At 38.2% G+C, this 14,185-nt stretch overlaps 1 protein-coding gene across 2 annotated transcripts; it reads right to left on the bottom strand.

The window, feature by feature from the left end:
- Nucleotides 1–5,466: 5,466 nt before the first annotated feature.
- Nucleotides 5,467–10,426, bottom strand: LOC115973687 (aluminum-activated malate transporter 4-like). Of its 2 annotated transcripts, XM_031093948.1 has the most exons (7): nucleotides 10,325–10,426; nucleotides 9,819–10,202; nucleotides 9,502–9,639; nucleotides 8,993–9,262; nucleotides 8,750–8,886; nucleotides 8,511–8,657; nucleotides 5,467–6,463 (listed from the first exon to the last, which is right to left on the bottom strand). In XM_031093948.1, the coding sequence occupies exons 2-7, from the start codon at nucleotides 10,198–10,200 to the stop codon at nucleotides 5,819–5,821; spliced, it is 1,719 nt and encodes a 572-aa protein (XP_030949808.1). In that variant the 5' UTR covers nucleotides 10,201–10,202; nucleotides 10,325–10,426; the 3' UTR covers nucleotides 5,467–5,818. The 2 variants fall into 2 exon arrangements, with proteins under 2 accessions (XP_030949808.1, XP_030949809.1); XM_031093949.1 differs by lacking the exon at nucleotides 10,325–10,426 and having other exon boundaries at nucleotides 9,819–10,309.
- Nucleotides 10,427–14,185: the final 3,759 nt, after the last annotated feature.

The raw sequence follows: 14,185 nt of genomic DNA, 5'->3' as shown, positions 1-14,185 counted from the left end.
GGTTTCCATGGTTTGAGTCCGGGACCAATGCAAGACCATTGGTTCTGTCCAAAACTTTACGAGAATTTATTTCTTTGTGTTTGGTTTTTCCCAGGCTTTGAGTCCGTGGACCATGCAAGGCTTGGTTCTGTCCAAAACTTGATTTTCATCTCTTGTACTTGGTTCCCCATAGGTTGAGTCCCGAGGACCATGCAAGACTGGTTTCTGTCCAAAATCTCGAGATTTATTATTTTTTTTTGTGTTTGGTTTCCCCACAGGCTTGAGTCCGTGGACCATGCAAGGCCTTGGTTCTATCCAAAACTTTTGATTTTCATCTCTTGTACTTGGTTTCCCCATAGGTTTGAGTCCGAGGACCATGCAAGACCTTGGTTCTGTCCAAAACTTACGAGATTTATTTTTTTTGTGTTTGGTTTCCCCACAGGCTTGAGTCCGTGGACCATGCAAGGCCTTGGTTCTGTCCAAAACTTTTGATTTTCATCTCTTGTACTTGGTTTCCCCATAGGTTTGAGTCCGAGGACCATGCAAGACCTTGATTCTGTCCAAAACTTTCGAGATTTATTTTTTTTTTGTGTTTGGTTTCCCCACAGGCTTGAGTCCGTGGACCATGCAAGGCCTTGGTTCTGTCCAAAACTTTTGATTTTCATCTCTTGTACTTGGTTTCCCCATAGGTTTGAGTCCGAGGACCATGCAAGACCTTGGTTCTGTCCAAAACTTTCGAGACTTATTTTTTTTGTGTTTGGTTTCCCCACAGGCTTGAGTCCGTGGACCATGCAAGGCCTTGGTTCTGTCCAAAACTTTTGATTTTCATCTCTTGTACTTGGTTTCCCCATAGGTTTGAGTCCGAGGACCATGCAAGACCTTGGTTCTGTCCAAAACTTACGAGATTTATTATTTTTTTTTTTTTGTGTTTGGTTTCCCCACAGGCTTGAGTCCGTGGACCATGCAAGGCCTTGGTTCTGTCCAAAACTTTTGATTTTCATCTCTTGTACTTGGTTTCCCCATAGGTTTGAGTCCGAGGACCATGCAAGACCTTGGTTCTGTCCAAAACTTACGAGATTTATTTATTTTTTTTGTTGTTTGGTTTCCCCACAGGCTTGAGTCCGTGGACCATGCAAGGCCTTGGTTCTGTCCAAAACTTTTGATTTTCATCTCTTGTACTTGGTTTCCCCATAGGTTTGAGTCCGAGGACCATGCAAGACCTTGGTTCTGTCCAAAACTTACGAGATTTATTTTTTTGTGTTTGGTTTGTTTTTCGGATGTAAGCCCCTAGATCAGGGCGGGGAGAGCCGGCTTGAGGCCAAGAGCCCCTAGGGCTACCTACGCCATGGGCGCTGCAAGGAGTAGCCCCTAGCAGAAGTTTATGTCGGAACAACAGCTGCACGTCAAAGGAGACGGAGGAAGCTCCGTGGATTTTTGCTTAGTAAAGAGTTGACTCCACCGCCACCTGCGCCAAGCGCGCATGCTTCCCACAGACGGCGCCAATTGTAAGGACACGATTCCTGCACGGCCCAGTGACATTTTCGAGTTCACGCGGGAGAGATCCCTCACAATACGATTTGTAGAGAGTGGGCTTGAAAAGCTTGGGCTTGGTCACGGGGGGATGGTCCGGTCTGGATTTCAGAAAGATCCCTGTGGAAAATGGACTGGGCCTAAACGTTTATAGCCCCGCCATACTGCCACCTCTGAGAATGGGATCCTCGGACTTGATCCGAGGACCCTTGTGGTCCTTTCCGGCTGTCCAACGGAGGACCTTCTCTATTCTGTGCATGGATCGTTCCGGCGATCTTCCTCATGAAGTCTCCTTTTTTTTTCTCCCCTTTGCTAGATTCACTTACTTCTCCTTTTATACTAGTGTGCGTTCGATGTCCTTCGTCCACGTGTAGGGTCAGTCTTTACAAATACTGACATTGGTCCCATCAGTCTAATCCCGGAATTGTTGGGGATGACTTGATAAAGCTGTAGAGTACGGTTCTGCCAGGCATTGGGCCTTATCCAGAAGGGTATTTAGGGTAATCGCCCCAAGGTATTTTGGATTTCCTTACGAATTTATCCCTTTATTCTGGGCGGATTATGGGCCTGCCAAGGACTAGACTGTCCTCGGCTGCCTCCCAAAAATTGGTCCGTGCTCGGCGTCATGGAGCTTGGGCCACAGTTCTCCTCGGATTGGGCCCTCGGACTTTCTAAGGGCAAATGGGCCTGGTCCACGAATTGCTGGGCCCCACAGGGATAATATTTAACATTCAAAAATTTAATTTAGATAATATTTATCATCTAAATTTTCTAAATTTTAATATTATTAAATTAACATTATTTTATCAGAATATCAAGCTACAAAACTTGATTATTAAGGGATAAGCACAATCCAAATTCTTCAAGAGGTAATTAATATAAATCTATCCCAATAAATAGTATATATCTCCAATAATTTGATAAACTCTATCTATTCTAAAAAACAGTATATATCTCCATTAATTTGATAATTTCTACATTAATAACATTTAATATATATATATATATATATATATAAATATCAAAATTCCTTATAGCTATCAACCACGTTCTCTTTCTCTCTCTCTTTTTTTTTTTTTAAATTTTTTTTATATGTTACGTTATGTTGAATCAGCTTTTTTTTATTTTTTATTTATTCTATTCATATGACTTTTTTTTAATTCCAATTTTTATGGGATAAAAACAAACACATTGATTAGATATCTTTAATTTCAATTAGATTTAAATGAATTATATTTTAAATGGAACTCCACCAATATATATAACCCTATATATCCTTTTTGGAGTGAAACTTATTTCAATATGTGAATGCATAAATCCTATGACAATGCAGGTATGCATTCTTTCTTCTTTTATTATTATTATTTTCATTTTGTTTATTTTCTTTAGTGTTATTATTGGTATAAGGGACACAATTTGGTGACGAACCTAACAGTATCGGGTTCACACGTAAAAGGCCCAGACAATACAATTTTTAGAGCGTGGGTGTAAAGAACTAGGTTAACTATAGCATTTCCCTCCAAGATTTCCCTTAAACTAGTTTCAGGTACAAGGTCCGTCTCACAAATATTTCTCTTCAGTGAATAATAACCCTTTCCCTTCTTACTTTCTTCTCTCTTGTTTCTCTCTGTTTCTTCGTCCTCCTCTTTTCCTCCTTTTTTCCCGATCCCCAGTTTCAGGTTCTTCTTTTAGTTTATATACTTCCCTTTGCGCTTCATCCTTGCCGCACACGTGTAGGTTGGGTTCGGAGGATTTCTTTCTGTCCCATCTGGCACCTCCTGGAACTTCCTATGGGCAGCTGTAAGGCTGCCTTCCCACTGTTCAGGTATCACCTCCACATTAATGCGGCCAGAGAGTTGGTTGAGAGGTCATTAATGCGGAGGTAGCTGTAACTTCAGATATTTGTTTGTCTTATCTCTTTCATTTTTAGTCGGCTACTCCACCCTTTGAGATGACCGAATTCGGAGCTCTGATCGTAATGAGCCCACGTCTTGATCGTCCTCGGAAACGATCGTCCTCGGACGAGTTATGCCGAGGACCAGGGTATCCTCGGACGGGTATACGGTCTCTGATGGGCCATTGGCCCAACAGTCCTGACCCCATTCTGAACCCTAGGGGCCCATTAATCGAACGATCCCCACAATTGGTTTTTTGTCTTCATGTGATTTTAATTAATGAATTCAAAACATTCGAAAACATTGTCAAGTTTCTAAAGGCTCCTTCTTCATTTTTGTATTTTGTTTTTATTAAATTGATTAGGTTTTGTGTATTAGTTGCCTTTTGTTTAAATTAATTTTCTTAGCTTTGATCTAATTTATATGCTTAGGGTTAGGGTCTTAGAATTAATGAATAAATATGGTTAGAATTAATAGATTAATTTTAACAATTTTCTTATTTGATTTTAATGTTACATCAAATTATCAAGATGTTCTACACGTGTATTCTTGAATTATCAACTTAGATTTTAATTTATAATGTTATCAAGATTATATTAATTTTAGATTTATCAATTGTTTAGTACTTTTTTTTAAAAATAATTATCAATTTAAAATTCAATTTGGAATTATCAATTTAATTTAGTTTTAGGAAGAAATCTTACCCCTTATTTTAGTGAGATAATTATTTACACTTGATAATTTTTTCTTTTATATATATTGAATCTATTAAAATATATAATTATTTATACATTTATTTTATAAGCTTTTTCATAAAACCGTGCAACGCACGGGCCTATAACTAGTAAATAAATAAAAAGTCGGGTTAATGAGTATCCTTAATGCATTTGTTAATAAATTATTTTAGAAAAATTTTAATACAATCTTCATAAAAAATACAAAAAACTGTGAAGATTTTTCTTTTTCTTTTTCCCATAAAAAATTCCTAAAAATATTCTATAAACCAATAATCATAAAAAATAATCATAGAAGAACACTTAGAGTAATTGATGTCTGATTATAGAAATGATATCATCCCACTTTACAATACAACTAATATTCCAAACTTTATTTTTTTTACTACTTTATTTAAATATTTTTTTATTCTTTATTTATTCTCTCTCTTCCTCCTACAAGCAGCCACCACCTTTACAACCAAAATCCCATCCCAGCAACCATTGCCACCAAACCCACCACCCTAGCACTGCTGCACCACCACCACCAACCCATAAAAACCCTCAACCACCCAAACTTATATGCAACCACAAATTCAACTTGACCAAAAATACCCACCACTAAAACACCCACCACCAACAAACCACAACCATCGAAACTTAAACTCAGCCACTGATCCAACCCAACTAGAAAAACCCACCACCGGCAACCCAAACCATTGAGATGAATACCCAGCCACTGATTCAACCTAACTGAAAATACCCATCACCAAAACACCCACCACTAGTAGCCCACAACCACCAAATACCACAACCCATACCAAAAACGACCCACCACCGGTTCAACCCCACCTCCAAGACTGAAACCAGAGAGAGAATAATAATGAATTAAAAAAAAAAAAAAAAATTAGACACATGCTACAATAATGGGGATAAGTACCAATTTACTATTCACAATTGCTAAAAACTTTTAGCAACATCCATCCACGTAAAGCATCATTTGGGCTTGTGTAATTGTAAATAGCAATTTGGGGCATCATTTGGGCTTGTGTGATTGTAAAATAGCAATTTCGGGGGTTTTACACACCCCCCCCCCCCCCCTAATGCTGATGCTCAACATGAGAATCACATACAAATTGTGAGACTAACATACTTTGAAAAAGATGCTACATATGCTAAATTCATGAGATAATTCTTGCAATCTTGACCTCTAGTTTCAGACAACATTCCCAGCTAATTGTAAAAAACTTTAAATTTTAATTGCCAAAAATGCACAATACAACATCAAAGCGATCCATTTGTGTGTGTTATTTGAGCCCTCTTCTATTAACATCAAAATGAAGAGAAAATTAAATCAATAAAATATATAGATGTCTTAACAACATCGCTTACATCCCTATTCCTCTAAAAACTCTCGCTTCATTTCCACAAATAATCTCAGGATCACAAAAGCCCCATCACTGGAGATTGCCCAGCTTGGCTTCCCTTGGGGTTAGATAAAAATAAAAAATCAAAGAGAGGTGATCAGACCCTCTTCAATGGCTAGAATAACCATTTAGGTGAAGAACGTAATGCATTTCCAAATACAATTCCAATTTTTCCATAAACCTAGGAAGCCAAAGTAAACCAAGCAGTAACCAATGATGAACTCCCAAGAACTGAATAAAAAAAATATGATGCTGAACCAACTTAACCCAGATTTCAATGGAAGCACCTAAACAGTCTGGTCCAAAACCCAACCACCTCTATGGCCTCTGGGGAATCCACGGGTTCCTTAAAATTTGCTTTCTCACAAAGCTCTTCAAAAGCATCGACAATATTTTGAAGCCTGGCAACAAACTCAATCAGAAGTGACGAAAATGTTCCTAAAGACAAGGAACTGGCACTTTCATATACTTTTGATTCTTGTTCATTAATAAGCATGTAATCCCCAGTAAATGAGAGACGTGGCCATGATATTGGTTTCTTAAGTACACTTTCTGAGGATATCCATTGCGGCATGGAGGAGGGTTCCACACTCATATTTGGATTCTGAATTTCACTGAGGGAATTGATTACCAGTCCTTTGCTTTCATTGTCTTTAACATCATTGAAAGTCTGAGGATCTTCCAATTCCTTAGCCTTCCTTACACCTTCCCAGCTCTGTGAATTGACCAGAAGGTATGATTTTTGGTCAATCTTCATTTGCAACTGTTCTGCTGCCTCATGCACTTCATGTAGTATGTCTTCAGTGCTTAATTTTTCCATCTTTTCTATTTTGCTTCCGAGATCACGTAACACTTTAGCTCCTTCAGTACCAACCCTCTGAAGCTCATTACTAAATACCTGTCTCTTTTCTGCTGGTGCCTACAAATACAAATTCAAAATAGTTGATAATGTATATGGATGGCTAAGGAGAAAATATTATATATTCTCCAAGCCTAAAGGGCATTAATGCACCAATAGCTACCAAAATGTACCCAATGCACAAAGCTCCCACTTTTGTAGGATTTGAGAGAGGTCATGGTAGGCAACCTTACCACAATTTTTTTTTTATTTTTTTTTTTTTATGGATAGGCTGATTCCCAGAATAGCTACCAAAATGTCAAGTGGAAAGAGAAAAATTTGGACTTTCAGAACTGTTGTGGTGCAGAATTGATAATCATCTTTCCCTATCTTGTTGGCAAACATGTGGGGCTTAGGGTAATCTTTTTAAAGGATATATAGAAAGGTCAAAGCATATGTTTTGAAAGTTACAAAGGTCATTCATGAAGAGTTAATCAGCATGCCTTGAACATTTCATATTTTTGGGGCAACATAAATTACAAATATGCAGCTCTGCAGTTCTCTAGGCACTATAGTTTTGTTACAAATGTTCTGACAAAAAACTAAATATATTTACCTTAAAATATAATTTGATAAGTGTCAAATATAACCACTTTACATATATAACAATGTTTTTAAATTTATCGGACCTTCACATAAAAACATTATTCAATCATTAAACCAGTGTATGGCCGGATTCCTTTCCACCTTTATCTATGGATTTAGGAAACCTATTATCAGAAGTAAGAATCATAACCAGATACGAATGGATCAAACAAAATGCTAATATTTCCCTCAATGACTACCATGGATTTTTTGCAGGATAAGATGTTCCACTGAATTTGATTGCAACTTCACAAAGGATAGATCAACCCCAAATTTTTAAGCCTCAAGAATTTTATTAACTTTAACAAAATATTTTTCATAAAGATATATGAGGACTCTAAAGAATCTCTTATTCAAGCTCACGGCAGCAAAGGCATCAGCAACATCCACATCATAACTACTAATAATGCTCTTCTAATCCTGATTAACCTTTCAGTTCTAAATACATGGACACAGTAGTCAGCTTTGAATTTTTCCATTCACTCGTTGACTACTTTGTCCGTGTATATTACAAGTGAAAGATTAATCAGGATTTGAAGAGTATAACTAGCAGTTATAATATGGATGTAACAATAATTAGAGCATTGTTATTTTCTCTTACAGTTATGCTAAAGAAACTAAATGATACATGTGAGAAAAAGAAATCAATTTGACCAAACCATGCACACACTCCAAATTTTATTGTTCCACTTACCATCACTTATTCATTTTTCTAGCTTGCTATTTTACTCTCTTGCTTTCCACCACTCACCAACAAATCTAATAAATCACAACCAACGAGCAATAAATTCCTTAAAAGCTAGGTTGTTGAACCTATTATGAGGAAGTAGGCAATTCATAAGCTACTCAGGAAATGGTGTCCACTTGACAGAAATTTTAGGCAATAAGCTGGTTATGTCAACAAGAATGACTCATGGGTGTCTTGACCTGGTGGTAAATTCCATCATAGAGCCAGTGTCATGGTTCAAATCATACCCTTTTTTTTCTTTTTTTTGTTATAAATCCTACCATAACTCAAAAGGAAAAAGGAGTGCAAAACCGCAATGGTACAGTAAGGGTCTGATTACTTAACACCCCCCCCCCCCCCCAACCCCCTCCCCCCAAAATATATATATATACATATATATATATATAAAGAAAAAGAAAGAAAGGGATTTGAGGATAAGTAAACCATTCACGACTATGTTCAAGCTCAAAATTTATTGTTTCAATTGAAAATAAATCTAAAAACGAAGATTGGAATAACTTAACAACATTGATTGTTACTTTCGACAAGAAAAACATAGATCATAGAAGAACTCAAACAGAAAAGTTCAGTGTACTACTAAAAGATCCCAAATGCTACTTATGATGTAGTGAAGCTAAGAACTATGTGCCACCCCAAATGAGTATAGGTAAAATTTAACATGCTGAGAGGCATGAGAACCAAAAAAGCTTGCAATAAACATATCCACAAGATGACAAAAGTGAAAGGTCTATTCACCTGTATTTCTGAAAGTATGCATCCATGCATTGCCATTACCATGAAAGCACAATGCCTCAGTGCACCACTTACTTTGACATAGTTTCTCCAAGGATAATTAAAACTCTTATAAGGGCCATGAGGTGGTTCCCATATTGCGAAGTCTAACTGAGATATCAATATTAAGCTATAATCAATAATTCCTACCTTTTCTACATCTATTGAAGAGGAGAGGTAGCACAATTGTGACATGAGCATACCAGAGATTCCTCTTGGCTCGTAGACTGTACAGCCGATCTGTAGCCACTATACAGTGGGTCGTCAGAGGCTTGGTATGTAAGAATTTTGGAAGGGATCCTCTCATATTCAATGCATTGCAAGTATCCATTAACACAGCCTATACGAAATTTGATGCAAATCAACCAAATATGTCATTGCAATCAAGCATTTACATATAAAAGAGTGTCTCTCTAAAAGGAACACAAGAAAAACTTGATCCTAACCTTCCAAAGAAGAAGCAACACCCTTGAAATTCTTTACCACCAATTTGTGCAGATCCTCCCCTGCCCAGATTGGGTATATACATATATTTACAACCAAACATATACCAGCACCAACTCCAATAAGTAATAACCGATAAAATGCAGTTTCGAAAAACTGCGATGAATTACTCCCAGAGACCATTACAATACAGTATGTCAACAAGAATACCCGGAACCCATATTCATAAGACTTCATCGTTGGATGTAGTTTCGCATAACTCGCACAAAATCCTAAAACAACACCCCAAAAAAATTAATAATAATAATATTCAGATAAAACTTACATACATTAACTAGATATGACCAATGCAACCATATGTTTTAATTTGATTGGGAACCTAATGTACATGATCTAAGGAACTGGACCAAAGTTTAGCTGTTTAAGAAAAGATAGAAACAACTTGTTTCATTATAAACTAAACATTAACAATCACAAAGAGAGAGAGGGAGAGAGTGTGTATTAATCTGACCTGCAATGAAAATACTAATTATTATAATGACTTCCTGAAAATCCCCAGCTCTCATAGATAATTCAGCAATACCCAGAGCAAGTCCTCCAGCAGAAAATGTCCCCAGAGCACGATTGAACCCTTTGTTAAGTGTTGCGCCTACGAAAAAACCAAAAAAAAAAAAAAAATGACCCTTTTCACTAGACTCAAAAGTAAAACGACAATTAACACAAAAAAGAAAGATTATGAGTTGTGAAAAAGCTTAATACCTACGCTGAATTCGAAAACGACAATTAACACAAAAGAGAAAGATTATGAGTTGTCAAAAAGCTTAATACCTACGCTGAATTCGAAAACGACAACGACTGTGAGTATTGCCCAGATGGAGTATTGACTAGCTTCCTTGAGAGGCTCTTTCAAGAAGATGACAAGGGACACGAGAGCCAAGGAAAGACCCATTTTCATGGCGAAGAAGAGCTTTCTTGGATCGGACCGACCCATCTCGTATAACTTGGCCGAAGTTTCTTGAAGACTGGTCCATAAGTTGGTGATTCCATCTGAGATTTTGCGGAACCACCGCCATTTCACTCCGTCGTCTCCGCCTCCTACTCCGCCATCGGAGCTGTTCAGGCCGAAGTCGGAGTAACCCTTTCTCGATAGCAACCTTTCTTTGCTCCTCTCTGCGAAACTGTGCCGCAACGACCCGATTTTACCTGCCATTTCTGCATCGTCGGAGATTGGAATTGACAATGAGAGAGAGAGAGAGAGAGAGAGAGAGAGAGAATTAACAATAATCTAATAAAGCAAAGCATCCACAAAAATATGAGAATGGGAAAGTTCGTACCATTCGATGTGAATTAGAATACGAGGAAACTGTTGAATCGGAAGATACAAGACACTTTACTTTCCAGTTGGAAAGAAGTGGATGTTCTTAAAATGGTATATAGCAAAAATAGGGGATTTTTAAAAAATAACTACAAAACCCAAACAATATCATTAGTTAGGAAACGTTTCAAACTAATATGCTTTCTAACAATTCGAGTTCAGAGGACTCGATTTCTGGTTCAGGTTGGCCACGTGGGCCAGAAATCGAGCTCAAAGGACTCGCTTTACCTTAATGGAAATCGACCTCAGAGGAGTCGCTTTATACTTATGGAAATCGAGCTCAAAGCACTCGATTTCAGTTCAGCCTACACTTACACGGATTTTTTTTCTCTGTTCTTCCTTTCCTTTTTTTTCTCCAAATGCCGTCCCACTCTCCACTTCCAAGCCCCAAAAACCCATGAACAAATCAAATCCAAAACAAATCAAATCCACTCTCCATAAAAATCTACGCATCGCCTGAAGCTTTCGCCGCCTGGGTTTGGTTAGATCGGCGCCTGGGTTGCTGGATTTTTGCATCGTTGCGGCGGCGAGACACGTCCGATCTCTGCGTTTTGCATCGCCTGAAGCTTTCGCTGCCTGGGTTTGGTCAGATCGGCACCTGGGTTGCTGGGTTTTTGCATCGTCGCGGCGGCGAGACACGTCCGATCTCTGCATTTTGCATCGCCTGAAGCTTTCGCCGCCTGGGTTTGGTCAAAATCGGTGCCTGGGTTTCATCGTTGCTTCTTTCTTCTTCGTTTTGAACTCTCTGGGTTGCTGGGTTCTCACCGTCTCTGCGTTACTAAATCGAGTCCACTGGGCTCGATTTCCATGAACAAAAACCGAGTCCAGTAGACTCGATTTCTTTGCTTAGAAACCGAGTCCAATAAACTTGGTTTCTATGCTTAGAAACCGAGTCCATTGCACTCGATTTCTGGCCTACGTGGCTGATTTTGGCTGAACCAGAAATCGAGTCCTCTGAACTTGAATTGTTAGAAAGCAAATTAGTTTGAAATGTTTCCTAACTAATGATATTGTTTGGGTTTTATAGGTATTTTCTAAAAAATCCCCAAAAATAGTGGAGAAAAGTTGCCATTTTTTTTTTTTGGTGTGTGTGTGTGTGAAAGATAGAAACCCTTTTTTACTATTTTACAAAACAACCTTTATTGTTAAATTTAAATTGGTTTTCTATAAATATATGATAAAAAAGTATTTTAATAAATTTGAATAAAATAAAAATATACATAAAAAATAATTATTCAAAAAAAATAAAACTCCTAAATATGTCTAATTTTGTGCCCATTTGAAAATTTCTTATTTCCTATATATGTCTTGATGATGCACGAAAATCATACGCAAAATACTCCGGGCTATGGTGATGACTTAATGACCTGAAGAGAAAAAGAAAAACTGTCAAAGGTGACCTGTTAAGGACCCTCTGATGCTTAAGTCAGTTTTCTCTCTAGAACACAAGGATGGTGATTTTATGAATAGTGGTACTTACCTTGGTTGAATGTGACCTGATCCTATTATAAAGAGTTAGGAGTAGGTCTACTTGTTCGGATCCACTATCATCATAGGGGATGTGTGTGTGGAGTTAATGGAGAAAGTGCAGCGGATTACAAGGAATCCTCCCCACGTTCTTGGAATGGCGAATCGTGGCCTAATTATATTGAACTCTTTACTGTTGGCTTGACACGTGGTGATTTCTCACTGGCTGAAGGATTCTCCAAGTGGCAGGTAAGGGCGAACTAAAATTAGACATTCAGGATGTTGACACGTGATGTAATCCTAATGGCTTACCAAACACGTAGTTTTGTTCTTCAAAAAAATTGCCACATGGCACACTCTAACTGGTTCGCATCGTTTTAGCGTCCCATCCTGTTGCCTATAAATAAGGCAATACCTCTTCTATCCCTTCTCATTTCCCATATTTCCTTCTTTGACCTCAATCGTCCTGCGCATCATCTAGAAGTCTTCTTCTATCCCTAGTCATCTCTGTTTAGAATCAGGTATCCTCTCTTTTCTTCATTTGTAGGTTTTTCTTTAGAACTCTTTACAAAATGACTGAGATAGTGGTGTCTTCATCTAGTGATAAGGACGAGAGGGAGATAGACAAGTACCATGATAAGAGTAATAATAGCGATAGTAGTAGTGATAGTGGTTCTACAAATGAGCAATACTCATCTAGGGTTCCTAAGGTTCCTTTAGAGGTTTCTCCAAGAGGAGCTGAGGCAGAGGGCGGCATCTAGGTCGTTTGCAGGTCTGTCCACTAGTACCTAACTGTCCATCCCTTTTCCCAGTGATGAGGAGGACATTTTATACTATTACACTGTAGGTATTCCTTTGGAGATAAAGGAGAAAAGACTTTGCTCACTTAGGGGAAAATATCAAATTTCGGACAAGCTTAATCCCCTTATAGCTGCTCCTGGTGAATGGTGTTGTACTCCAAACTCAAGGGTTGGTATATATATGACTTACCTGTTAAGGGGTCCTAGGTTGCCTTTCAACGCTTTTGCTAGGGAGATCCTCCATAGGCTAGGTGTAGGTCCAAACCAACATAATCCCAACGCATAGAGGCTTATAGTATCCATGCAAGTGTTATGGAGAGAGGTTTTTGATGGGAATCGTCCTCTTATTATGGACGAGTACCTATATTGCTATAAACCCTCCAAAATAAGCTAATCCCTAGGTTTCTATCAATCTTTAGCCAAGAGTTCTAGTTGTAGGTTGATAAGGTTCCTTCCGTCGTCCGATAGAAGGTGGAAGACGGAGTTCTTCTTCATCTCAAGGTTTTGGGCAGGGAACCCTGTTGAGGTAGGTAGGGACCCCTTCCCTCCTTACACTGGTGAGATGGGTCGTCTGTCTAAAGGATACATTACTTTTTATAACTCATCTTGCTTATTCCATTATTCTTATCTAACTTTTTTCTCTTTTTTTATTTTTTATTTTTTTTATTTTATTTTTTTTGTTTTTAGCTGTAAGACAACCCTTGCTAAACAACTTCTCCCTAGACCGTGTCCAACGAGTGTGTTCCTTTGTAGACAGGACTTTTCATTTCTTGGTGAACCTTCATCGTCTAGTGACTTAGAGGCTTGGACTTGAACTTATAAAAGAAGCATTGGCACACGAGCTTATCACCCGTCGACGTAAGTTATTCGTTTTATTATACTTTTGCTAGTTAATCCATTGGACTCTAACTATTCCTCTTTTATATATATATATATATATATATATATATAGGAATGACAACCATGAAGGAGAATAAGGGGAAAAGCATTGCTGGTGATGAAAGTGTTCAACCTAAGACTAAGGCTCCTACCCAAACTCATCCTCTCACCTCCTCTACATTGAAGCTTGTCCCTCTAGCTTCATCAGAGAAGAGGAAGACTATGTTTAAGAAATTGGACACAGGTAATCTCCCTAGTCGTCGAGGCAACAAGAAACAGAAGGTTGACTCCTCGACACCGTCTACCACCCCTATCGTGGTTCTTGACCCTGCTACTCCTGTGGCCAAACCTACGATCTCTAAGGGTGAAGGTTCCCTAACTCGTCCTGATGTAGATCTATCCAAGCCTTCTCCTACTAGGCCTCCTAATAGTGGCCCAATGACCCTCCTAAGGAGTGAAGGTCTTCCTTGGGACAAGTTTAAACAGGCAATGACTGACAAAGACATTGCCATCTGCTATGACATGTCTGTGTAGGAGTTTGAACGATCTACAATTCATGATCTCTTCAAGGAGCGGACGATAAAAAGCTATCATCAGGAACGAAGGCCATAAAAACTTAACACATTTATGTATATATTAATCAAATATTAACATTATAAATAAATAATAAAGCT

Source organism: Quercus lobata, unplaced genomic scaffold (genome assembly GCF_001633185.2).
Source record: "Quercus lobata isolate SW786 unplaced genomic scaffold, ValleyOak3.0 Primary Assembly Scq3eQI_176, whole genome shotgun sequence".
NCBI lineage: Eukaryota > Viridiplantae > Streptophyta > Magnoliopsida > Fagales > Fagaceae > Quercus > Quercus lobata.
This window is presented reverse-complemented; position numbering and strand designations above follow the sequence as displayed.